The sequence below is a fragment of the Canis lupus genome, chromosome 14, assembly GCF_011100685.1.
Source record: "Canis lupus familiaris isolate Mischka breed German Shepherd chromosome 14, alternate assembly UU_Cfam_GSD_1.0, whole genome shotgun sequence".
In the NCBI taxonomy this organism is placed as follows: Eukaryota; Metazoa; Chordata; class Mammalia; order Carnivora; family Canidae; genus Canis; species Canis lupus.
Window position 1 is genome coordinate 46,884,747 of NC_049235.1, and position 27,513 is coordinate 46,912,259.

The 27,513-nt window shown below is 36.2% G+C and overlaps 1 protein-coding gene across 2 annotated transcripts in view; it reads right to left on the reverse strand.

Annotated features, from left to right (window-relative positions):
- Positions 1-492: 492 nt before the first annotated feature.
- The window catches only part of DPY19L2 (dpy-19 like 2), a 94,209-nt gene continuing 67,188 nt past the window's right edge, over positions 493-27,513 (reverse strand). Inside the window, exons 17-22 of one of the 2 annotated variants that reach the window (XM_038557323.1) lie at positions 18,789-18,813; positions 14,050-14,169; positions 12,950-13,124; positions 9,993-10,092; positions 8,559-8,684; positions 493-774 (exon numbers count right to left, since the gene is read on the reverse strand). In XM_038557323.1, the coding sequence (XP_038413251.1) occupies positions 624-774; positions 8,559-8,684; positions 9,993-10,092; positions 12,950-13,124; positions 14,050-14,169; positions 18,789-18,813 (697 nt within the window). In that variant the 3' untranslated portion in view covers positions 493-623. The remainder of the gene's footprint in view (positions 775-8,558; positions 8,685-9,992; positions 10,093-12,949; positions 13,125-14,049; positions 14,170-18,788; positions 18,814-27,513) is intronic. The other variant, XM_038557324.1, reaches the window with a different exon arrangement.

The window sequence follows — 27,513 nt, forward strand, 5'->3', positions numbered from 1 at the left end:
AGGAAATACTTATCTGGTTGGGTAAATAAATTTCAAGAGATTCAAAACATTACAAAATAAGTTGTTTTAAAAAATATTTAACTTGAAATGATAAAAAATATTAAAAGATATTAAAGCTCTTTCCTGAGGGCTAATAAAAGCAAAAACAAATTTAATAGACACATGGTTATACACAAATTTCCTCACAGAGGTAAAGAAGTTGTGATTAGTATAAGGATTTCAAGGAAGTGTCATTTCAGAAACTGCATTAGTCTATTCTAAGTGGTTTAAAGAGTTTGCGCTGGAGAGAAAATTCGAAGCACCTAGTTGGATACAAAAGGACTTACATATACCTTCGACTTATTAAATCTCATTGTTCTTTTACATATATTTTTCTTTAGAACTTTAAGATGGACATTTGTTTATGCAGTATTAAGTGATTTAAATGACAAGCCTAATGAGCCTGACATTCAATGGAGAACAATGAAATAATTTACCTTTTAGTAATCAGAATAACTTCAAATCATTTTTATTATCTTCTTTTTAAAGGTCCCTTATTAAAGTTTGTGATTTTATTGACATAAATAAGGCAAAGTGTTTTCTACACACTTGTTTGCACCAGAGTGTGATGGGTTGTCTCGTTCTCAGTTAACCTTTAATACTCTGTACATACTATTCTGAAATACTGTGGTGAAGTAAGGCCTCGCATCTTTGAGCAAGATGCTACATAAGGGAGGGTTCGCTGTATTAGAAGGGTCTTCTACATCCCAAATTTCCAGCATACTGCAACCAGGCCTAAAAAAAGGGGAGGGGCACATACATATCCATATTAAAAATCAAAATATACAGGGAGAGTATATAAACTACAAAGTAAAAAATAATAAATAAATAAATAAATAAATAAATAAATAAATAAATAAATAAATTATAAAGTAGCTCCAAGATTTTTAGAGACTAATTTGTTTGATATTTTATTACATTTCAAAAATTTGTAAGTTCACCATTTAGAGATAAAAATGAAATTAAGGATGTTGCATTTTCATGTTATACTTAATCAAATAACCCATGTATTATTAAGCTTAACAGTAAAAGTCCAATATCCATTTCGAAATACATTACTTAAAAATTTATTTTCAAAATGAAATGTAAATAAATATATTTTCTAGGTGGTATCACCATCCAAACACAAGGCTAAGGCCCATGAGTAGCAGGAGACAAAGGAAAGCTAATCTAATTCCTGATGAATTTCCTATTTCTGAGCTTCACCTGACTTAGATTAGCATGGAAACATACAGCCCAAGGCAAGGAAGGAAAGCACTTTTGCCAGATTTGTTCTCCTCAACCCTTTCCTATTGTGTGTGGGTGGCTCTATGATTGGACTGACTGGGATACTAGTTCTCACTGAGGAATAACCTTGCATGCGAGTCAGTAAAGGGAAGAAGTCAGGGAAAGTTGGCTATTATTTTTTAACAGGTATATTGAGGAATCATTTACATACAATAAAATACACCCATATTATAAGTTTGATAAATATGGGCAAACGTGCATAGGTGTGTAAGCACCACCACAATCTAACACAGAAAATTCCCAGCACTGAAACAAGCTCCCTTGAGCCCTTCTGGCAGTCAGTCCCCTCGCGCAAGCTTAGCCCAGGCAAACACTGATCTTCTTTCTGCAACATCGTTATGCCTTTTCTAGAATATTCTAGATATTTATAGTCACTGCAGTTTTTATATATTACTCACACGATAACAATTCCATCCCTTTTCCTTCAATCTATATATGTATTTCTATTTAAAATGCATGTCTTACAGGCAGCACATAATTGGATTTTGCTTTTGTATTTGGTCTACCAATCTCTGCCTTTTGACTGGAGTGTTTAGTCCTCGTTCACATTTGTAAATACTGACACTGACTTAGGCTTTTTTTTTTTTTTTTTCTATTTGTGTCATCTCGTTCTTGATTTTCTAGTTCTCTTTCTTGACTTCTTTTATGTCAAGCAGAAAGTTTTACTGCATCATCCAATTTATTCATTGGCTTATGCAATTTTTTTTTGTCTTTTTTTGTGGTTGCTCTAGGTATTAAAACAGGCATCTTCAATGTATCACAATTTACTTAACATTAACTGGATTACTTCCAGACAATGATACATTTTATTTTTGTTTACTCCCTTGCTTGTGCTATTGCTGTCATATATATATAATATATATACTACATTGTAAACTCAAAAATACAATGGTATTATCTTTGCTTTAATTACTCATAAGTTTTTAAAAGATTTTCATATATAAAAATATATATATTCATACGGAGTGATTAATATTACCCACATTTTTACCATTTCCAGTGCATTTTAGTATATCCTATATATATGAATTTTGAATGATCATTTCAATGTCAGTTGACTTCTATTGTTTATGAAAAGCCAGACATTTATGAAATCATTCTTCTTTTGTTTCTTTCAAGATTTTCTCTTTTCTCTTTGTTTTTCACCAGTTTGACTATGATGTACCTTGGTGTGGATTTCCTTGGGTTTATCCTAGCTGGATTTGTTAAGTGTAATTGAATCTTTAAGTTAATGGCTTTCAGCGAAGAAGAAACTTTTGGCCAACATTTCTTCAGGTATTTTTTTCTGCTATTTTTCTTTTCTTTCATTTTTTTCTGGTACTATATTACCCATGTGCTCAACTACTTAATAATACACAGGTCTTTATGGCTTTTGCTACTTTTTCTTCAATCTTTTTGATCCCTGTTCTTTGGATTGGCTACTTTTTCGTGATTTATCTTCCAGTCTTTGATTTTTTTTTCCTGTTGTCATATCAAACCTATTATTGAGAGCTTTTAAAGAATTTTCATTCATTTATTATACTTTTCAGTTCTAGGAATACCTGGGTGGCTCAGTCAGTTAAGCATCTGTCTTAGGCTCAGGTCATGATCCCAGAGTCCCAGGATCCAGCCCTGCATCAGGCTCCCTGCTCAGCTGGAAGTCTGCTTCTCTTTCTTCCTCTACTCCTCCCCCTGCTTGTGCTCTCTCTCTCTCTTTCTCTCCATCATTTTTTCTCTCAAATAAAGTCTTAGTATGCTCTTCAGTTCTAGAATTTCCTTTTTTCTGGGGCTTTTGTCTCATTGTTGAGAATCCTATTTTGTCTTTTATTGATATCATGTCTTCCTTTAATTCTTTGAACATATCTTAATTCCTTGAATATAATAATAACAACAGCTTTGCAGTCATCCACTTCTCAGTCCAACATCTCAATCTATTTGAATCAGTTTCTATTGACTTTTTTCCTGAGTTTTGGTCAGGCTGTCCCCCTTTTTTTTATTGGTCTGATAATTTTTTGTTGGAAATTGAACACTGGAGAAAATAGGAGGCAGTGAGTGTGGAGTCTGTTTTGTTCTTCTGATGATTGTTACTTTCTGTTCTGGTAAGCAATTAACTCCCCCAGATGTCCTGTCTTGTGCAGCAACTATCTCTGCTCAGTTTTTTTTAGATTCCAGCTACTTCTTCCTTCTATCCCTGGGGTTTTCTTTGTGTTTTTATCAGCTGGGGATTTGGGCAGAGTTATATTCATATTTGGAAACCTATCTTCTCCGTATTTCCCTTGCTTTGGGGGGTTCTCCCCAGAATGTGGAGTTGCTTTGTTACCTCTTATTTCTGCCCTAACATCTTGAAACAGTAATGACTTTGCTTTCTGCTTCCTGCTTCCTAGAGTGTGTGCAAGTTGGGAAACGTACATGATCAAAAGAACAGGGAATTTGCAAATCTCACCAGGAGTTCTCTTTTAAGGATAGCCATCTTGGGGCACCTCGGTGGCTCAGTTCATTAAGCACCCAACTCCTGGTTTCCCTTAGGTCATGATCTCAAGGGTCATGAGATTGAACCCTATGTCAGGCTCTACACTGAGCACAGAATCTGTTTGAGATTCTCTTCCTCTCCTTCCACCCTCTGCCCCTTCCCCTGCTGACTCTAAAAGAGACAGATAAAATCTCAAAAAATAAAAATAAAATAAAATAGATAAAAGGATATACATTTTGGCTCTAGTTCTCATCTGCCCTTTTCCTAAGTTCCCAGGGGTTTCTCACAGGCATGTGTAGAATAGGTTTTAGGCAGAATTTATATTCAGATTTTCGATTTTGGTCTTTCTGTAGTGCTCTTGCTTCTAAAATGTCCCCTTCAAATATCCAGCTGCCTTGCTACTCACAGCTCATCTGCCACCATCTGTCCCCTAAAATCAGTAGGCTGTGATTTTCTGCTCTAGTAGGATCTGGAAGGGGGTGATTTAGGAAGTGCTCTCAGGCAAGAAGGTCACAAATTCAGAGACGTCCTTCAAGTACAAATTTCTTAAGTTTCTGTTTCTCTGTCACTTCCCAGATACTTCAAATAACTGTATTTACTATAATTAAACCTAACTTTGGATGCATCCTGTTAATTGAAGTATATGCATATTGGAACTATATCTTTGCTTTAAGTAGTGCCTTGGTAGCTCTTAAGACATGGTTCTAGGGATGCCTGGGTAGCTCACTGATTGAACATCTGCTTTTGGCTCAGGGCGTGATCCTTGGGTCCTGGGATTGAGTTTTGCATTGGGGTCCCCAGAGGGAGCCTGTTTCTCCTTCTGCCTATGTCTCTGATTCTCTCTGTGTGTTGCTCATGAATAAATAAATACAATCTAAAAAAAAAAAAGACATGGTTCCAATACACAGGAGTCTCAATATGACACTGAGATCCATGGAACCATGCAAAGCAAGAACATAATTTTGACATGCTTAAGTTTCAGCCAGTATAGTACCATGCAAAGTAAAGAGTGCTTGTGTTTTCACCCAGTTCTTTTTTTTTTTTAATTTTTATTTATTTATGATAGTCACACAGAGAGAGAGAGAGAGAGAGAGAGAGAGAGAGGCAGAGACACAGGCAGAGGGAGAAGCAGGCTCCATGCACCGGGAGCCCGACGTGGGATTCGATCCCGGGTCTCCAGGATCGCGCCCTGGGCCAAAGGCAGGCGCCAAACCGCAGCGCCACCCAGGGATCCCTCACCCAGTTCTTATAACTGTAATCTCTGGGAGCAGTAAATCAACCTCTTGACAATATTAACTGAACTCTCTTCAAAACTGGTTTCTTATGGGTCCTATGTTCAATGTCCTTGGACATTAGATAGACCAGTAACTCCTAAATCCAGTTTGTCCAAACTATAAAATCCAATTATCACATTTCACTATTTTCTTTAAATGTCACATAGCCTTAGGCCTTTAGGTAAGGAGTATGTAATATTTAATAGAACAGAGTTGTGAAGAAAAGTAGAAGCAGCCAATTTTGTAAAAAGAATTGCCTTAAGAGAAAATTTGCTATCCCTTCTTTAGAATTTATTCCTGGTATCTCAAAAGGCTATTAGGGATAGTTGTAGAATGTTTGTCTATGTCTTGGGATTTTAGAAGACTTCTTTGCATAAATATTTACTTGTATTTTTAGAGTACAATTATAGAAGTAAAAACACACAGATCTTAGTGTACAGTTCCATGAGTTTTGACAAATGCATATACCCATATAAAAAACATGCCAATCGAGATCATGAACACTGTCATTATTCTAAGAAAAAGAAAAAAGTTCTTGAATCCCTTTTCAGAGTATCTTCCCACCACCACCTTTATTCCCTGCTCCACCAAAGCCAACCACTATTCTGATTTCTATTTCCACTAGTTTTGCATATATTGAACTTCATAGGATGGAATCACATAGTATGTACTCTTCTGTGTTTGGCTTCTTTCATTCAGCACGTTTTTGAAATTCATTCTTTTTTTCACATATCAGTATTTTATTCCTTTTTATTGCTGAGTAGCATTCCAGTGTATGAATACACTATAAATTGTTTATTCATTTTTCTCCTGATATTTGGGTTGTTTCCAGTTTGAAATATTATGAATAAGGCGGCTATAACATCCTCTATAGGCAGATATTTTCATATCTCTTATTTAAGTTTCAAGGAGTAGAAGTGCAACAGGGCAAATATATGCTTAAATTTTTATGCAAAGACTCCAAATACTTCTCCAACGTGGCTGCATCATTTACTCTCATTAGCAATGTAAGAGATTTCTTTTTTTTAAATATTTTATTCATTTATTCATGAGACACACACACACACACACACAGGCAGAGGGAGAAGCAGGCTCCATGCAGAGAGTCCAATGCGGGATGCAATCCTAGGACTCCAGGATCACTCCCTGGGCTGAAGGCAGGCGCTAAACTGTTGAGCCGCCCAGGGATTCCTAATGTAAGAGATTTCTAGTTAATCTGCATCCTTGCCTATATTTGGTATTTTAGTTTTTAAGATTTTATCTGTTCTAAAGTATGTATTATAGTATCCCACTGTGGTTTTAATTTGCATATCCTTGAACACTGACAATATTGAGCAGCTTTTCATGTATTCACTAGTCAACACATATTTTCTTTCATGAATTATGTCTGTCCAAGTTTTGTCCATTTTCAATTGTATCATCAATTTATTATTAATTTCTAAAACTTCATATAAAATATATATATCTCCTTTATCAGATATGCACTTTACAAATATTTTCTCCAAGTCTGTGGATTCCCTTTTCATTTTCTTAACATCTTTTGAGGAGGGGGGCCTGGGTAGCTCAGCGGTTGAGCATCACCCTTCGGCTCAGGGCATAATTCCGGAGTCCTGGGATCAAGTCCCATATTGGGCTCCCTGCATGGAGACTGCTTCTCCCTCTGCCTGTGTCTCTGCCTCTCTCTGTGTGTCTCATGAATAAATAAATAAAATATTTTTTTTAAATTTCAATTTTGATGTGTATGATTTAGTTTTTTTTTAAACTGTTAGTGCTCTGTGTTTCAAGAAATCTTTTAATTTTAGCATTTACATTTAGTTCTGTAATCCATGTCAAGTTAAATTTTTGTTTATGGTGGTATGGATCATGGTTCACTTTTTCTTCTACAGAGATATTCAGTTAGATCAGCAACACCTCTTGAAAACACTTCTCTTTGCATTCAAGTAAAAAAAATATTATTTTTCAATTTACTTTGTGGGGTTTTATTTGATCCATAGTTATCTATAAGTTTACTGCCTAATTTCTAAATATGTATGGGTTTATTATATATCTATATTTAGTAGATTTTTAATTATTAATTTCTAATTTAATTCTGTATGATTTCAAATCTTTTAAATATACTGAAGCCAAAAATCTTTAAAAAAAAAAAAAAAAGAAAAGAAAAGGGCAGCCCTGGTGGCTCAGCGCTGCCTTCGGCCCAGGGTGTGATCCTGGAGACCCAGGATCGAGTCCCACGTCAGGCTCCCTGCATGGAGTCTGCTTCTCCCTCTGCCTGTGTCTCTGCCTCTGTCTCTCTCTCTGTATCTCTCATGAATAAATAGATAAAATCCTTAAAATATATATATACTGAAGCCATTTTTTATGGCCCAGCATATGTTTCCCTTGATGAAAATTCCATGTTCCTTTAAATGAATGTGTACTCTGCAAAATGTATTTTCCCTGAACTGTTCTATAAGAGTAGTTAGGTCACATTATCTTATACTGTTTGTTGTTTCTATCTTCTAATTCTTACACTTTTTAAACCTAATCTTCTCAGTAGAGAAAGGAAGTTAACATTTCCAACTATCATTGAAAATTTGCTTATTTTTTCTTTCTATTCTGCACATTTTACTTTGTGCACTTTGAAGCTCTGTTTAGATACACACATTTTAGAACTATTATATATTTTTGATGAATTAGTCCTTTTGTCATTATAAAACGTCCATCTTTATTTGTGGAAATATGCCTTATTTTGAAGTCTACTTTATTAAATTTTAAATTAATATGATGTATACATACATTAACATTATGATGTTTCTGTTTCTTCCTTACAAGATGCCATTTTTTCCTGACTATATTAGATATTAAAGTTAGGTGTTAAAATTAGTTAGTAAAACTTATGAACCTCACTTTTCAAAAATATTTTATGGCCTAATTCCTAATTATCCATAGGAGAAATGAAAATTCTAAATGTTATATTTAATACAAATAAGAACCTTTTAAGTTAAAGAGTCTAAGAAAAAAGGCCTCAAGATATCCATTAAACATTTAAGGATTTTGTGATTTTTAGAAATCCAAAATTCAGAAATTAAAAATTATACTTAGGAATGTTTTTCTTACTATGTCTTCTTGAGTTATCTGAAACTTTTCTCATAAGTCTTATAAATTCAGTGTTCTCCAGCTGTAGTAAAAGAATGCTAATGTCTCACACTGCTGTAAATTCAAATCTGTATTTCATGCATCTAATATAAAGTATCATAAAAATTTGAAAAATTATAAAGGAAAGCTATATTTCAGATGTTAAATTAAAATGAAAAAATCTGTAAGCTAAAATATACTATAGTTTCTTAAACTTAGACTCTACTTAAATGATACTTACTTTCCTACATGAAATAATTTTAAATAAAATGCCAGGATATTTTAATGGAATTTACTTAGAATAAACATTCTTAAAAATCACAACTACTGAAATAAAGAAAAACATTTGTTTCTTAAAGATATTCCATAGCATATAGTATAGGGCTCATACTCACTTAGTTCTCACAACACACCACGCCTCTTCTAAAACATAATAATTCACATGTAACTCCAACAATTTATCTCTCACTTCTTTTGCAGATTTTCGACTATATGTGGAATAAACTATTTTTGTCCGGGCCCTTTATGTTCAAAACACAAGTTAAAAACATTTTTTAATAAGTTATAATAGAATGGACTAAAGAAATTTTGCCGGCAAATTAAAATCTCAACACTCACTGGATGGAGCATTCATATATATGACCTCAGGCAGCATGAATTGCTTTGGGAATAGCATAGGTTATTTTGGATACATAAGTAGCTTTCACATTCCTACTTACATTTTGAATGTGAATTCAAACTTACTTTGTGGTTTGAATTTTGTATGTACTGCTTGTTAGTGTTTACTGGAACAGACAAACTGGTTCAGAGTCCAGACATGGGTAGCAGGATAATAGTTTAGAATATAGCTTTGCTTTTCACAATGCATAAAATAATCTGCTCATGGAACTCATTCAGATAGAAGTGAAGAGAGGAAAAAAACAGACTTCACTAGATAATTTCACCTACTGAAATTATCCAAAAAGCATATGAATTGAAGTTGAAATGTAGCAAGTCATACATTCAGATAGAGGGCATCAAGCGTAGTAGTTACGAAGCCTGATAAACAAGATTATTCACCAAAATATGATTTGGTCCTCAATAGAGGAGTTTTTATGAAATCCTGAACAATTACCATCTATGTACTGGACATTCCTTAAAATTTCAAGCATAGGGGATGTGCAATGTCCACAACCAGACATAAAACTTTAAATAATTTAAAATTTTATCTCTAAAAATAGGCCAAAGTAGCATTAGCAGGAAAACATTACCCTGGCAATTACTAAAATTATTAAAATAACTTTTAAAGTCAATTATTTAAGGAAAACAAAACTTTCACACCTCAATGACTCATAACTACCTAGCAAAAAAACCCTAAATTTTCACAAAATCATGTAACATATAAATTTCATGAACTTTTTATATCTGTTTAAAAAGGCTAGTTATAGGCCACCAGGAAGACGGAGAATGGTTTCTTAAATCATGCAGAGGCTTCTGGGGTTCAGAACACAGGCTGGCAAACTATGGCCATGGATCAGATTCCATCTCCTTTTACTAATACTGAGCAGTTCTACTGGAGCATATCAACACACATACAGGTTAATCATAAATATGTGACATTTTCACTTTGAGAAAAAATTAGCTTTTTTTTCATTTTTTGGAGGTTTATTAAGTTTTCTTTAGAGTGAACAGGTACATATCATAATTTCTGGATAGTTATTATACATTTTTAAACTTCCAGCATGAATATGAAGATGAGAGCATGTGTGTGTGTATGTGTAAAATTTTCCCTGTTCCTAAGAACCAATGTCAGTTGTAAGCATGTTTGGTTGAAACAATGAGTTGCCAACCTCAAGTCTGCATCCTCGTAATGTGGGTGATTCACAATGGGGTGAAGGGTAGACAGCTTGACGCTGGCCATCGTAGGCATGGCACCTGCAAAAACAGCATCTGAAAAACAAGAATATATTCCTTAATGACATATTTTAAAGAAAACCAAAGGTTACTACTTATCTATAATATTTGAACTAGAATTAAGAAAGATGAAATACATTTAACTAATAACCATTGGCATTATTCTTTTTCTTTGGTCAATATTGTCTATTACAATAACAGCCAGCTTTTCTATCTCTGTGCCAGGAACTGTGCTAAATAAGTTTACTAGGACTAGGCAATTTAATTTACACAACTTTATGAAGTAGGTTCTACATTATTCTGTAAAATAAAGAAACTAAGAGGCAACAAAGGTAAATAACTTGCCCAAGACTACCCACCCATGTGCACCAGAGCCCACTCTCAGCCACTTCACTACAACTTCTTGCTACATTCAAACTCAGTATAAGAGGCAATACTACAAAAACATGCAGGGCCAGAAAGAACTGTAAAACTTTCTATCTTGTTCCCATAATTTAAATGTCAAGAACTGAGAGACTGTTACAAGGGGTAGTAGGTCTCATGCTACATCTTTTAAAATGAAATTGTGAACTTGTGAACTATAGTTCCTTGGAAGACAAAGACCAAATGCTCACTTACCTCCTGGCACTTCTGTATAATAAATTATTATATAATTTTGAAAGGTTATTATCATTTTTAATCAGCATAATAAAATCATTAATAGGAATAAGGCATGTGATTCAGATCTACTGTGAATAACTGAATGTTTGCTTACAATGTAAGTAAGTATCCTAAACATAACTTTGGGTGGAATAATCTCTACGTATGACTTAAATTTGAAGATATATAAGTCGATCAGTGTAGAGGTATATATTTATTATTATAAGATTGAATAATTAATGATGGAAAGCTCTTAAGCTAGAGCAGTGGTTCTCAAGCAGACATGATTTTGTTTCCCAGGGATATATGTGGTCAATTTCTGGAGACATTTTTGGCTGGCACACTGTGGGGGAGAGAGGTGCTGTTGGCAACTTGTGGGTAGAGGGAGGGGATGCTGCTAGATATTCTGCAGTGCACGGGCCAGGCCCTAATGTCAATAGTGCCAAGGCTGAGAAAATGTGGGCTGGAGGGACCCAAAGCCCAGCACCACAGTTATCAGGAAAAAACTAGGTGATAGAAATACCCCGCACAGTCTTCACTCTTGGTGACGAGATAAATATGAACAAGATGGGGAAAGAATATTCTATTTTCTTATATGTTTGCTGAAGTTTCCACATATACTCTACTAAATGTATTAGATAAAAGTACCCCTTCTGACTTGACAGAGCTTCACTAATACCTGACTTGGTAAGCAGACCGTGGGCTGGATTGCAGTTCCCACTTGTCCTCTCCATACAGCAACTGTAAGCAGTACACGAACTATACAGCCTTGCAAGGACCTGAGCGCAAGCATTAGTCTCACCCAGACTACAGAACTTCATGCTGCTTTTAGTTTTTAAAAATTTTTTTAAAAGATTTTATTTATTTATTGGACAGAGAGAGAGAGCAAGAGCGCACAAGCAGGGGGAGTGGCAGAGAGAGGGAGAGAGAAAGAGAGAGAGCAGCAGCTCATCTCAGGACCCTAGGATCCCGACCTGAGCCAAACGCAGCTGCTTAACCAACCGAGCTACCCAGGCGCCCCCAACAGGCTGCTTTTAATAAACATGTGGTAACCTTGAGATAACTCATAATTGAAGAATGAAAAGATATATAAGAAGATCAAAGAAGAGGTGGCTAAAACTGGGGTAGGAGTTTGTGGGAGTTATCTTAGGATAAATTGTCAAATGTAGGCCCTCTCTGCTAGGAACCTAAGATAAACACTGGAACAAAGTCAGACACAGGAGATTTAAAAGTAGGTACCTCATAAAGCTTGGGAAAAATAACTACCTGGGAGGGGGTAAGGGAGAGTAAAGGGACATCTTGCACCTCATACTCCTCTAGGGAAAAAATTCACTAGAGGATTAATTTTGAAATCCTGATGAAACTGGTCTGGCAGCTGTGAGTGATGGTCCTGTCACCTCTGAAAACCCAGCATCTGAGCTGAAGCTTATGAAAGCTTGCTTTAACAAGGCTAATTAATAAAACAGAGACCATCAGATATGCGGTAAGAGGAAGTGGCCCCAAGGGGTCACGGGATAAATGTAAATGCACCACAGTGAAGAACTAGTGCCACCAAAAATTACTAAATTTCAAAAATGGTCTTGGACAAGATCACAGATTGCTTGTAAAGAATACTGTAGAATATATTTATTCTCTCGAAGGTTTTTCAAAATGAAATAAATATCTCTGCTTGAGTTAATTTTGGATAAAGATAGGAAGATAAAAATGGGATTTGGGGGTATTTACAGGTAGGATTTATACTCATCTCTTTGAAATGAGTTAGTGAAGAAAACAGAATATCTGAGATTTTAACTTTTCTGTGTGCAAATGGTTTTGCAGATTTGGGTGAGGTAGGCAGCACTGACTGAAGTGATGGAAGGGGTGTTGTTGACCTCCCCACAGTCAAAAGTACCTGCTCCTACAGTCTGTTCACAAGGCATGAAATTTTGCCACTGAAGATGTGTTTGTCATTGTTAGGGTTAACATACAACCATGGTCTCAGACTTATAGCACATAACTATGAATAATCATTAATTCCTTATGTTAATTAAAATTCTTGACAGTTATCTAGGAGGCATTTTTAAAAAGGCACAAAATTTTTTTGAAAAGGTTTGACTTGGTGGACACTGCCATTAGCATGCTCAAAATCTGTGAGTGTATAAGTGACAGTGTGTATGTGTATTTTTACATGTGTATATGTAACTACAAGATAATACGATAATAAGATAATAAAATAATAATACAAGATAATAAGATAATAATAAGAGCTACATACCTGGTCTGGTATTGTATTTGATCCATTGTATCAGTTCTTCCTGAGGCAAATTATTAAATTCTCCTATTATGCTCCATTGATTATGGAGGTTTGTACAACCTTGTATTGACATTACTGCTAGAATGCCAAAGATAACATTCTCAAAGCGAACTCTGCAAAAAAGCCAGCCAAAGAGCTGAAATGAAAGAAACCATTTGTTTTTAATTCTTATATGAAGAGTGCTATAGGGTCAATAATAAACTCTCACCTTGCTACTTGAACCAAGATGGATTATCATTTGATACTACCAATGCACTAGTAATATACCAAACTATGGTCATCTATTGTTTAAAAATGGTACATATTTTGGAATTACAGGGTCCAGTAAAAATGGAACCTTTCTTTCTCCTCAAAAGAATGAGGAAACACCCTTCATTCTTCTAGTACTGATTTACTACCAAGGATTAAGATTAGTAAATCACAAAATTTTGAAACACCCTAGAACTGATTCCTGTAATATCTGGTCTTTGCGGACATTTAAAATAACTATGAAACCTCACTAGCAATAACACATATAATCTTCTCAGAAAAAAAGCATTATGATATTCTAACACAGGACTCTTATCACGAAAACTAAGTAAGATGTTTCTAGAAGTACACTGATCCCAAAATTCTAGCTTCTTTGTCTAGCTCTTTTGTATATAATAGTAAGAGAACCCCAGAACTGACAACTTGCCCTGGTTCTCTGAGCCAAACAGGATAATACTAGAGCAATTATTCTGCATCTACTCCAGTATTAAAGAAGAACATTTCATGATCATTTTAATGGGCCATGAAACTCTCGCACAGACACAGACTTGAACTCCAAACACCTGTGCTTGTGGCTAAACTACTAACCCAGGGGAAAGTGTGCCTCCTCACTTGTCACTTATCGGTTAAAATCTAAGGATAATTTTCAAAGCTACTTGAAATTGCTTTTCTTATTCATAGTTAATCATGAAATAACCTTTTAAATCATTTAAACCAAGTGTTTTGGTTTGCATTACTCAGCAAAGCCATGGTAACTACGGTGCTGTTGCTATAGTTACCACAGTGTAGTGACACAAGAATGAATACCTTACCCGTCGAGAACATATCAAGGAAGCCATAACACACATGTGGGGTGTTAAAAACAACTTCAGCCTCATAATTAAAATGGCAAGAACAGTGAATGCTAACAGTTGCAATGTGTGAAAAATCAGCTGTAGAAATGAAACAAAATGATATATTCACTTCATATACTTTTAAATTAATAAATATAAAATACATTAAAAGTATTCTCATTTATCAGGACAAGGATCTTTTAATTTAGTAATTTTAATATTTATTCATTCATTCAACAAAGATTTAGCAAATGCCTGCTATATGCCACGTACTGTTCTGGGGGCTTTGGATACAACAGTGAACAAAATGACAGTGAGCAATTTCTGCCCTTATGAGGCTTATATTTTAAAATATTTAGTAAGAAAAAAAATATTTAGTAAGGAAAGACAAAGAGTCATGGCAAGTAAATGAATCCATTGCATAGTTTTTAGAAAGTGGTAACTGCAGTGAAGAAAGTGAAGGGAGAATGGAGACTGGGGGTGCAGGATGTGGTGTGAGGCCACAGGTGGGAGCAGTTACAAATGCGAGTAGCACAATCAGGGAGGGCCTCAATGAAGAGGTGGTATGTGAACAAGACCCACAAAAGGTGAGGCAGGGAGCCCCAAAGACTCACAAAAATGGAATGCTTCACAAATCTGTATGTCAGTCAGTCAGCAACAAAATCACGGCAATACATAATCTAGATTATTTTTAAAGTAGTGGAATTATATATATAAATATCTGTACTGATTAGCAGGACACCTCATTTTTATTCAGATGGGATTCCACTGAGCAAAGGTTTCAGATAAAACTTTTCTAACAGATCTATTCAGAAAATATCAACCAATTCTGCACTAGAAAAATAGGCAAAGAATTAATGCAACCAAAAGTTATGTTCTAACTCGTTAATACTCAAACAAAAAGGTAAGAGATTTTCATCTATAAAATGGACAAAAATGAATACTGAGTGTTAGAGAAGATGCCTTGAAACACACACTGAAATATTTGGAAGATGTCTATAATTTAGCAATATTTATCAAGATGATACAAAAGAGCCAACCCTTTTGGTGTAAATTTCTATTCTAATTTAAGGGAATGATCAAGACCAAAAAAATGCTTGTACAAAGATGATCACCAAATTGAATTTTTAGCAGCCAAAATAGGAGCAACCTATGTGACCAATATAGAGGAATAAGTAAATTACCACATTTCCCACATGTGTATAGCCACGTATTAGCAGATTATTTAATGGCATGGAAAGTTTTCAATGTGTATAATTATGTACATACAAAATACTAAGTTTGTGAAAACCTACGTGCACGGGCACAAGGGGTGGGGAAGGCTACAAAAACATAACAAAAAAGTCAATAGAAGTTATTTCTGAAAAAAAAAATGAAGTTATTTCTGAATGGTGATTTTTCTGAATTTTCTAACATTTTTAAATGTGTTATTTTAGAATTGGAAGTATATAATTTCTATTTAAAACAGAATGCAAAGCTGATTTTTTTCCTTTTTAAGTAAAGATGTTTAAAAATGGAATTTGTTAATGTTTTCATAATTCTTGAACCCAAAATTAGAATGTGAAAGATTTCAAAGTTAACCCTTCATTTTTCTTTGGTCAAACTCCTCTTTGGACAAAATTGGGGAGATGTTGCGGAGGGAACAAAAGGTATCAACATATCAATATACTTCACACCAAAATAGGTCTTTTTGTTTAGGACCATTAAATCACAGATTGGTGGATTAAGCCAAGTTCTTTAATCATCTATCCAAAATGGAGATCTTTTCTGTAAATCTATGAACTAGCTATTCACTAATTCCTGAAAAGGAATATGTCATAGGAGTGCCTATTATAATTATGGATAGCTGTAAATGTTAGAAATTCTTTTCTAAAATTGAACAGTATCTCCCCATAATTTGCACACCTGTGCAACTGCACAAAATCAGTCTAAACCCCTTTGCACATGACAGTTCTCTGTTATCCAAATACTGTAATCATGACTTTGCACTAACCCCACTTTCACCCTTAGAAGCTTTCTATTTTTAAGTTAAATATTCAGAAACTTGTGTTATTAGTTCTGTGTTGTCATAACTCTGGTTGCCTTGCTCTGGACATGGTACAGATTGCCCATGTCTTGTTAAAATGTGGCATCTAGAAACAGATTTCCATAGATGTGCTCTAATTAATGCAAGTACACATCTGACTTTTCCCAGGATGCCTTCGTTTGGTTATTTTGAGCCACAGGATGAGACTGTCATTGTCTCTCCTAAGTCCCATCACTTGTACTCTATTTTTTTTCCCCATCGCTTCTACTTTAGCACCAACTTCCCATATAAGCAGAATTGAATCCAAAGTAATAATTCTCCTTGACTTTCCTCTATCATCTAAAGGCTGAAGGGAGTTTGCATATGGAGACCTGAAAGATCCCCACCATTTCCTTATCTTCTCTGCATAATGTTTTTTGTAGGTGAATGACATAGAATGACCATTCCAAATGGCACCTCTTATGTTTGTTTTCTATTGCTATCCACACACTCTAACCCCTCTTCTACTCACAGGCCACTGACTTTCCATAGAGCTCTCTTGCAATAGCTACTTTATCTCCTATTCTATCAAATTGTTTTCTTCTTAACTACCAAGTAGAAGACAGAAGGCTATAGTCAAAAAGCACAGTCCAAAATTCTGTACTTTATGTACACTCCTGTCAATTTGTTAGTACCTCTTTCCACATAAAAATTACTAGGAAAATCCTCACAACATCTTTTAGAGGCTGGAAGCAAGGAAAGAAAAGCAGCTCAGGGAACTGTTCACTATCCGTCCTTGGAACAAGTGAGCCCAGTTGGGTAAAGTGTGAGTAGCAGCTCCCAAGCATAAAGAAAACAAAGACTAGGTATAGAAGGCGAGTCCAAATGGCAGATTGTCCCTATCAACACTACCTGCCACAACAGGTGTGAAGACATCTTGAGAACATGGTAGAGATGCCCTTCACTGGCACAGTTAACAGAAGCCAGAATATTAGCTGGAGGCTCTGAGGTCTCGGTCCAGAAGGCATATATACTTAAAAGTGGGCATTTACACAGTGCTTAACTTACACTAGGCATCATTGTATCTTACATATACCCCACTCAATCCCATAGCCACCATTTAAGGTAAGTACTGTTATTACTGTTGTTTTGGTTGTTCCCAAAAAGATATAAAGCAACTTGGCTACGATCACACAGCCAGTTAGTGGGGAATATGAGGCCAGCCAGCTTCTGGGTCTGTGTCTTTAACCCCTACACTATGCTTCCTCCTCAGACAATCAACTATTCAATCACATGGTTCTATTAGTCTGTGAACACGGAAGTGTCCCCAACATATTTCACTCAATCCATTTTTCAAAAGAAGTAATTCTTCCCTCAAATTCTGATTACCGGGGATCCCTGGGTGGCGCAACAGTTTGGCGCCTGCCTTTGGCCCAGGGCGCGATCCTGGAGACCCGGGATCGAATCCCACGTCAGGCTCCTGGTGCATGGAGCCTGCTTCTCCCTCTGCCTATGTCTCTGCCTCTCTCTCTCTCTCTCTCTCTCTCTCTCTCTGTGACTATCATAAATAAATAAAAATTAAAAAAAATAATAATAACAAGCATTGTTTAAAAAAAAAAAAAAAGGAAGTTTACATTTCCATTTCCAGGCCTAGTCCTTACAAACCTCCAGCATGATCATCCCTGTTCTTTCTCCTTTGCTGCCTTCATGTAGACAAACACATCAACCCTCCAGGGCACAGCCTTCCCTGTTCTTTCTCCTTTGCTGATGTGATGCAGACAAGCACTTCGACCAAAGCAGCTACACACTGAAGACGTCAGAGCTATAAATGCAAGGCTCTGGGTTCCTCAATCACTGCTTGTTGGGAGGGCCACCGCTAGCTAGGAACTCCTGATTTTAACTTTATGTGAGCAAAGAATCAAACTTTACTGAGTTAAATTACTGAAATATTAGTGTTTGTCTCTGTTATCAGCTCATCTAACTAACATAATTTTCTTATTTGCAAAATGGGAATAATATTACGAGAATTAAAACAGCACAGTACATGGCACATAGTAACTATTACAAAATATTCATTATCATTACAGGCTGTTTTTATCAAGTCCAGATTCAGTTGCCCTCTCTTGTAAATTTGGCCTTTCCCTTAAGACTCAAAGCGCTATTACTTAGGAAATCATATTTCCAGCGCCTGCTGAGCTTTCTCTTCATATGCCACAAAATCATTTAGCACCATATAAAATGTCTTGTTTCGCGTCTCTGTTGAAACATTATGCATACCTGAGGGCAGAAACACTGCTTTGCCATCTTCTGTATCCTGTAACAATCTAAGGTTGTAACTGATTGACCATCAAGTCTGGCTGTGGCACAAGGCTACCAGTCCCAGGGCCATGGGTGTCTGCCCTGATGGGCTGTAGCTGATGGGCTCAGTGGGCTGGGAATTAATGCTACTATTGTTGAATGAATAAAAGAATGAATGAATAAATGAAGGTAATTTAATTATGCTCTGTGGTTAGAGATGAGCCTTCAATGGTTTTCAAATCCTTACTACTGTTCAAAAAAGCAGATGAAAACATGGGAAGGACCAGCATTTATTAGCAATGCTGAAACACTGAAGCACTGCTGACAGTGCAGCAGCAAGGCAATACTTTTGTGAATTATCCTTGAACTAGAATTTAATACACAAGTATAACAGAGATTAAAATGAAAGCTTTACCTCACCATGTTCAAGGAGCTGTTTTCTGGAATAAAAAACATTCTCTATTTACTGAATGCCCATTATGATTACATAAATACAAATTTCATTTATTTGTCCATAGGTTTAAAGAATTTGATTCTCTCTAAACTACTCAGTAACATAAAAAATATTAGATAATATCACTAAAAATCATAGCAATTTGAAAGGCATGATTTATAGTCATCCTATTTAAGGTCTATACTTATTAAGGTGTAGATAGATAGATAGATAGATAGATATAGATACATAGATATAGATACATAGATATATAGATATCTTAAAGATAAAATAGCTTTTACCAATTTCTAGAGATTGTACCTCTAGAAGGCTTTAAAGAAAAAGAATTTCTATTAAATATTCAACCATATACAGTATATACACTGCTTTAGATAAGTACTGCTGGACTTTTGAGTTGCTTTCATTTTTTACAACTATAAGTACCATGACTATCCTTGTACATAAAACTCTGAGCATCCTTCAGTGTTTCTTTAGTGTTTCTAGATAAATTTCTAGAGGAAAAGTTACTGGATAAAACCTATAAATATTTTTAGTTCTACAAAAGTTTATGTCTAAAAATCCTACTGAGCTCTAGGCGCAGTGCAGTAAACACAGCACAAATAGTGCAGATGTTGTTCTTTTCCTCTTAGACTGCATGTTAGATATACAAGAGGTACGGACTGCCTATTTCATTATTCCATCAAGAAGATTGAAGACTTCAGTTTTATATACAGAGCCCTTCTTCTAATGGATTTTGGAGTTGGAGAGAAAAGTAACACAGTTCAAGTAAGATACTAAGAAGTAAGGAAATTCGAGGGCACATACAGATCCAGAGTATTTTTTTTAAAGGTGGTGAGGGGAAGGCCTGTCAGGAAAGCAGAGAGATCACCAAATTACTCTGCCTCCATTGCAGCTTGGCCCTGATTTGTGCAGTGGAGGAAGGAAGGGGGACGGAGGGCTTCCCACCTGTCCTAAAATCTGCTGGTCACAACAGAATCCTACAGTGAGCTGCTGTGTGCAAAGGAGGACAGGCTCTGACAATAATTACTGATGCAAACAAATCTAGTAGCTAATTTAAAATGTGACTATACAACCAAATCTGCAAACATAAAACTGAAATAGATAAACTGATAAAGAGCAATAATAGATGGTCAAAAAAGAGAGGCTAAAGCAAAAGATTAAGAGAACCAATAATTCTCTGAGGTAAAGGAAGATGTGAATGTTCAGATTAAAATGTCCCATGAATTAATAAATATATAAAATACACACACTCATGCATACATATATACATGAATATCTCAAAACTCCATAAATTTCCAGAGAGCAAAACTTGATATAAAATTTCTCATCTATAATGCTCAATGCAAGAAAACAGTAATTATCTAAAAAATGCTGAAAAAAATCTCAGAAATATCTATTAACCAAACTAACAACTTAATGTGAGGGCAAAGTAAAGGTACTTTTCAAATGAGAAAGCATTCAGAAACCCTTGGGAAGAAGACACTGTGGCACTACTCCCCAGCAGGAGCTGCTGTTGCACCACTCTGGAACCAGGGCTGCCAGGCCCCTGACAACCCCATGCATAAGCCCTGTGCATGTCACATAAGGGATGTGGCTGCTCTATGTATACCAGCATTTCAGACCTCGGTGAACGCTCCAAAAACACCAATGCCTTAGGTGTGAAACCAGTGCTGCTGCAGGCTAACCAGACCCAAACCCACTGTTGCTTTATGAATACCTGCACTCCAGTCTCCAGTTTGGTGGCCACGTGATGCACACCCACATCCTACAAACTGTCACCACTGCGGGCTAGACAGTGCCTCACTCTGAAGCCACTGCTGCTCCATAAGTGTCTGGGCTGCAGTCCCTGAATCTGTGGCTGCTCCATGTATTCTCATTTCTCAGGAACCAGATCCACTGCTATTGTGTGCTAGCCAGAGCTGCTGGACACCAGAGCTGCCACTGCTCTGCAAGCACATGAGTTCCAATCCCCATAGCTGTTCCACGGGTACCCATGTATCAAACACAAGGGTCACCACCATCACCACAAGGGCATCCACAAGATGAACCCAATGCCAAGGAGGATCCCCTTGACCATGACATGAATCAAGTGATCCTTGATGAATCTGGGAACTTGAAGACTGATAATTTGAAATTATCCAGTGAGAAAAGGAAAAAAGAATGAAAACAAGTGAAGAAAGCTTATGTGAATTATGGAACACCATCAGGAAAAATAATATTTATATCATGGCAGTCGAAGGAGGAGAAGAGAGGGGAAAAGGGCAGAAATCTTCTTTAAAGATCAGCTGAAAACTTGCCAAATCTTGAGACAGATATGAGTATCCAAGTACATGAGGCTCATAGATCCCAATACAAATTTAATCCCCCCAAATTCACTGGACACATTGTAATGGAAGTGTCAAAACCAAAGACAAAGAATGAACTGCCAAAATAGCAAATTATCTCATATAAGTGAGCCCCCATAAGGCTATTAGAAGATTTATCAGCAGAAACCTTGCAGGTCAAGAGAGGATGGGATGGGGGCACCTGGGTAGGCTCAGTGGTTGAGCATCTGCCTTTGGCTCAGGGTCTGATCCTGGGGACCCAGGATCAAGTCCCACATTGGACTCCCTGTGGGGAGCCTGCTTCTCCCTCTGCCTGTGTCTCTGCCTCTCTCTCTGTGTCTCTCATGAATAAATAAAAATCTTAAAAAAAATAGAGGATGGGATGATATATTCAAAATGCTCAAATTTTAAAAATCTGCCAATTAAGAATACTTCGCCCAGCAAAGCTGTCCTTCAAATGAAGTAAAAGATAACTTTCTCAAACAAAACCTGAGGGAATTCATTACCACTAGACCTGCCTTACAAGAAATGCTAAAGGGAGTTAGTTATGCTAAAATGAAAGGATGCTAATCAGTAACCTAAATACATACGAAAGTATAAAATTCACCATAAAGTTACCTATACAGTCAAATTAGGAATACTCTGTCATAAGAGTGGTATGTAAATCACTGAACTATAACAAAAAGGTAAAAAAACAACCCAAAAGTATTTAAAAATAAGTGTAGCCACAATAATTTTTTAATGGATAGCAATATAAAAGATCTAAACTGTGACATCAAAAGCATAGCAAGGGAAGGAGAAAGTGAAAAGGCAGCATTTTCATATGTGTTTGAAGTTAAGTTTTCATCCACTTAAAATAGATTGCTGTAACTATAAGATGTATTACGCAAGCCTAACAGAACCACAAAGCAAAAAACTACAGTAAATACACAAAAGATTAAGAGAAAGGAAACAAAGCATATCACTATAGGAAAGGAAGACAGCATGAAAGGAAGGAAGGAACTATGAAACAGCAAACAACTAGGTGGCAAAACAAGTCCTTATCTATCAATAAATATCTGAAATATAAATGGATTTAATTCTCCAACCAAAAGACAGAGAATGACTAAATGAATAAAAAAAACAAGACAATTATATGCTGCCTACAAGAAACTCATTTTAGCTTTAAGGACACATTAAAGTAAAAGTGAAGGGCTGTAAAAAGATATTCCATTCAAATGGAAGCAAAAAGAAAGCAGGGGTAGCTCTATATATCACATATATCACATATATCACATATGTCATATATATTTACATACATACATATCACACACACACACACACACACACACACCAATATATGATATAGATTTAAATCTAGATCTCTATATTTTGGGTGAAACAGACTAAGTTGAACACTGTAGGGATCTCTGGTGGCTCAGTGGTTTAGCACCTGCCTTTGGCCCAGGGTGTGATCCTAGCTAGGGTCCCGGGATCAAGTCCTACATCAGGCTCCCTACATGGAGCCTGTGTCTCTGTCTCTGTGTCTCTCATGAATAAATAAAATCTTTAAAACAAAAAGAAAGAAAACTGTAAAAGGAGACAATGAAGGTCATTATATATTGATAAAGGGGTCAGTTCATCAACAGGATAGAACAACCGTAAATCCATATGTACCCAACATTGAAACACCAAAATAAATTAAGCAAATATTAATAGATCAGAGAGGAGAAATAGAAAGCAATACGAAATAGTAGGGGACTTCAATGCCCAATTCCAACAATGGATGGATCATCAAGATAGAAAATCAGTAAGATAATATTGGACTTGAACTACACTTTAGACCAAATGGACCTAACAAATATATTTACAGAGCTTCTATCCAACAGTAGGAGAATACACAGTCTCCTCAAATGTATACAGAACATTTTTTAGGATAGATCCTATGTTAGGTCACAAAACAATTCAACAAATTTAAGAAGACTGAAATCATTATCAAGTATCTTTTTTGACCACAATAGCATGACATTAAATTATGTTTTTTTAAGATTTTATTTATTTATTCATGAGAGAGATATAGAGAGGCAGAGGGAGGAGAAGCAGGTTCCATGCAGGGATTCGAAGACAGCCAAAGGCAGACGCTTAATCGCTGAGCCACCCAGGCATCCCTAGTATGACATTAGAAATTGATAATAGTAGGAAGGAGAAAATTCACAAATACATGGAAGTAAGACAACCAAATCTTGAATAATTGATGGGCCAAAGAAAAAATCAAAAGGAAATAAAAATATCTTGAAACAAATGAACATAAAAACACAACATACCAAAACTTACGGGATGCAGCAAAGGCAGTTCTAAGCGGAAGTTTATATGATAAATGCCTACATTAAGAAAAATAAACAACTATACACTTAAGGAACTGGAAGAACAAACTAAGCCCAATATTAGCAAAAGGATAGAAAGAACAAGGGTCCCTGGGTGGCGCAGCGGTTTGGCGCCTGCCTTTGGCCCAGGGCACGATCCTGGAGACCCGGGATCGAATCCCACATCGGGCTCCCAGTGCATGGAGCCTGCTTCTCCCTCTGCCTATGTCTCTGCCTCTCTCTCTCTCTCTCTGTGTGTGACTATCATGAATAAATAAAAAAAATTAAAAAAAAAGATAGAAAGAACAAGGATCATAAGAAAAATGAATAAAATAGAGACAAAAAAACAATAGAAAACATCAATGAAACTAAGAGCTGGTGTTTTGAAAAGATAAGCAAAATTGAAAACCTTTAGTTAGACTAAGAAAAAAAGATTTAAATAAATAAAATCATAAATGAAAGAGGGAACATTAAAACTGATACCACAAAAATACAAAGGGTCATAAGATACTACTATGAATAATTATACATCAACAAATTGGATACCCCAAAGAAAGGACATATTCCTGGACACACAACCTTTCCAGACTGAATCACAAAGAAATACAAAATCTGAATAGGGGACACCTGGGTTGAGTGTACACCTTTGGCTCAGGGCTTGATCCCAGTCCTGGGATCAAGTCCCACATCGGGCTCCCTGTGAGGAGCCTGCTTCTCCCTCTGTCTGTGTCTCTGCCTCTCTCTGTCTCTCATGAATAAATAAAATCTTTTAAAAAATCTGAATAGGCTTAAAACTAGTAAAGAAAGGCACCTAGGTGGCTCATTCATTTAAGCATCCAACTCTTGATTTTGGCTCAGGTCATGATCTCACGTGCATGGAATTGAGCCCATCAGGCTTCATGCTCAGCACAAAGTCTGCTTGTCATTCTACTCTGTTACTCTGTTCCCCTCCTTCAGCCCCCCCCCACTCACTCTGTCCCTCAAAAATAAATAAAATCTTATTTAAAAAACCTCACAAGACCTAGTAAGGGGATTGAATCAAAAATCTCTCAACAACAACAAAGAAAATGGAGGACGAGATAGCTTCACTAGAGAATTCTACCAAACATTTAAACAAGGATTAATGCTAATCCTTCTCAAATTCTTCCAACAGATTTAAGAGGAAAGAATGTTCAGGCTCATTTTACAAGGCTAGCATCACCCTCATACTGAAGCTAGACGAGGATGATAAAAGAAGATTATAGTCCAATATCCCTGATGAACATAGAGGCAAAAAGCATCAACATATACTAGAAACCAAATTCAGCATCAAATTAAAAGGATCATGCACCAAGAGCAGGTGGGATTTTTATCTGTGCAATGCTAGGATAAGTTAACATATACAAATCAATAAATGTGATATGCCACATTAAAAGAATGAAGGATAGGGATGCCTGGGTGGCTCAGTGGTTGAGCATCTGTCTTTGGCTCACGTCATGATCCTGGGGTCCTGGGATTGAGTCCTAAAATGGGCTCCCCTCAGGGAGCCTGCTTCTCCCTCTGCCTATGTTTCTGCCTCACTTATGAATAAATAAAATATTTAAAAAAAACGAATGAAGGATAAAAACCATAATGATCATCTCAGTATATACAGAAAAAACTTCTGACAAAATTAAAAACCCTCCATGATAAGAATTCTCAACAAATTAGTTACAAAGGGAAGGTACCTCAACATAACAAAAGCATATAATATGACAAGCCCACAGCTAAACTCATAGTGAATGTTGAAAAATCTCAGTTTTTCTTCAAGATCAGAACAAGACAAGGATGCCCACTCCTACTATTTCTCTCCAGCAATGTACTGGAAGTCCCAATCAAGGCAATTAGGCAAGAAAAAGAAATAGAAGAAACAAAGAGAGAAGTAAAATCATCTATGTTTGCAGATGACATGATCTTATATGCAGAAAACCCTAAAGATTCCACCAAAAAACTGTTAAAACTAATCAATAAATTCAGTAAAATTGTGGAATACGAAATCAACATTCAAAAATCAGTTGCATTTCTACACAATCACAATGAACTATCTGAACAGTTAATTTATAAAACAATCTCACTTATAATAGAATTAAAAACAAGAAAGCACTTAGGAATACATTTCACCACGGAGAAGATAGACCTCTAAACTGAAAGCTGTAAAATGCTGATGAAAGAAGCTGAAGACAACACACACACAAAAAAAATAGAAAGATATTCTATGCTCTAGGTTTGGAAGAATTAATGTTAAAATATCCATACCACCCAAAGCAATCTACAGATGCAATGCAATCCCTATCAAAATCCCAACGACAGGGCAGCCTGGGTGGCCCAGCAGTTTAGCGCAGCCTTCTGCCCAGGGCGTGATCCTGGAGACCGGGGATCGAGTCCCACATGGGTTCCCAGCATGTGTTCCCAGAGGGGTTCCCTCTGCCTGTGTCTCTGCCTCTCTCTCTCTCTCTCTCTGTCTCTCATGAGTGAATAAAATCTTAAAAAAAAAAATCCAATGACATTTTTCACAGATACAAAAAGAACAATCCTAAAATTCATACAGAACCACAAAAAAATCCTGAATTTACAAGATAATCTTGGTATACTTCCTCATTTTAAACTATATCACATGGGCAGCCCTGGTGGCCCAGCGGTTTAGCACCACCTTCAGCCCAGGGTGTGATCCTGGAGACCCGGGGTCGAGTCCCACGTCAGGCTCCCTGTGTGGAGCCTGCTTCTCCTCTGCAAGTGTCTCTGCTTCTCTCTCTCTCTGGGTCTGTCATGAATAAATAAATAAAATCTTTAAAAAATAAATAAACTATATCACAAAGCTATAGTAATCAAAACAGTATGGTACAGGAATAAAAGTGGAAACATGGACCAATGGAACAGAATAGGGAGGCTAACAATAAACCCATGCATATATGCTCGATTTATCTTTGATAGGGGCACCGACACACAATGGGGAAAGGATAATGCTTTCAATAAATCATGGTTGGGGAACTGGATATTCACAATAGCCAAGATATAGAAACAACATAAGTGTCTGTTGATGGACAAATGGATAAGCAATATGTATTATACTATTAGCAATGGAGTATTATTCAGTCATAAAAAAAGAAGGAAACCCTGCCATTTGTGACAACATGGATGAACCTGGAGGCATTATGCTATGTGAAATAGGCCAAAGAGAGACAAATACTTTATAGTATCACTTATATGTGGAATCTAAAAAAGAAAACAATGTCAGACTCAGAAACATAGTAGAATGGTGGTTGCTGGGGCTGTGTAGTGGGGGCTAACAGCGGTGATGTTCATCAAAGTGTACAAACTTTTCGTTAAAAGATGAAGTTCTGGGATCCCTGGGTGGCGCAGCGGTTTGGCGCCTGCCTTTGGCCCAGGGCGCGATCCTAGAGACCCGGGATCGAATCCCACATTGGGCTTCCGGTGCATGGAGCCTGCTTCTCCCTCTGCCTATGTCTCTGCCTCTCTCTCTTTCTCTCTCTGTGACTATCATAAATAAATAAAAATTTAAAAAAAAGATGAAGTTCTGAGAAACATGTAAAACATTGTGATTATAGTTAATAATACCATATTGAATACTTAAAGTTTGCTAAGAGTGTGAATCTTAAGTGTTCTAACACATACAAAAGTAACTGTGAGAGAATGGATGTGTTAAATGTGTTAACCTGATGGTGGTAATCATTTCATAATGCATATATACATCAAATTGTGTTGTATGCTTTAAATATATATTTACTTATTTGGCAAAAATTAAAATTATGAAAGAAAATATGTGGAAATATTTTAATGATTTTGATGTGGGTGTTTCTAAGCAACAAATTAACACAGAAAATGTACAGTTATGAATTTTAAAACTTTTATAAAGTAAAAACCATTAATAAACTATGACATCCTGGAAGAAATGTCACATACATGTGATAGACAAATGTTTACTGTCTACAATATAAAATATCCTACACATCAATTTTCAAATGGTCAAGAAAAATAAATATG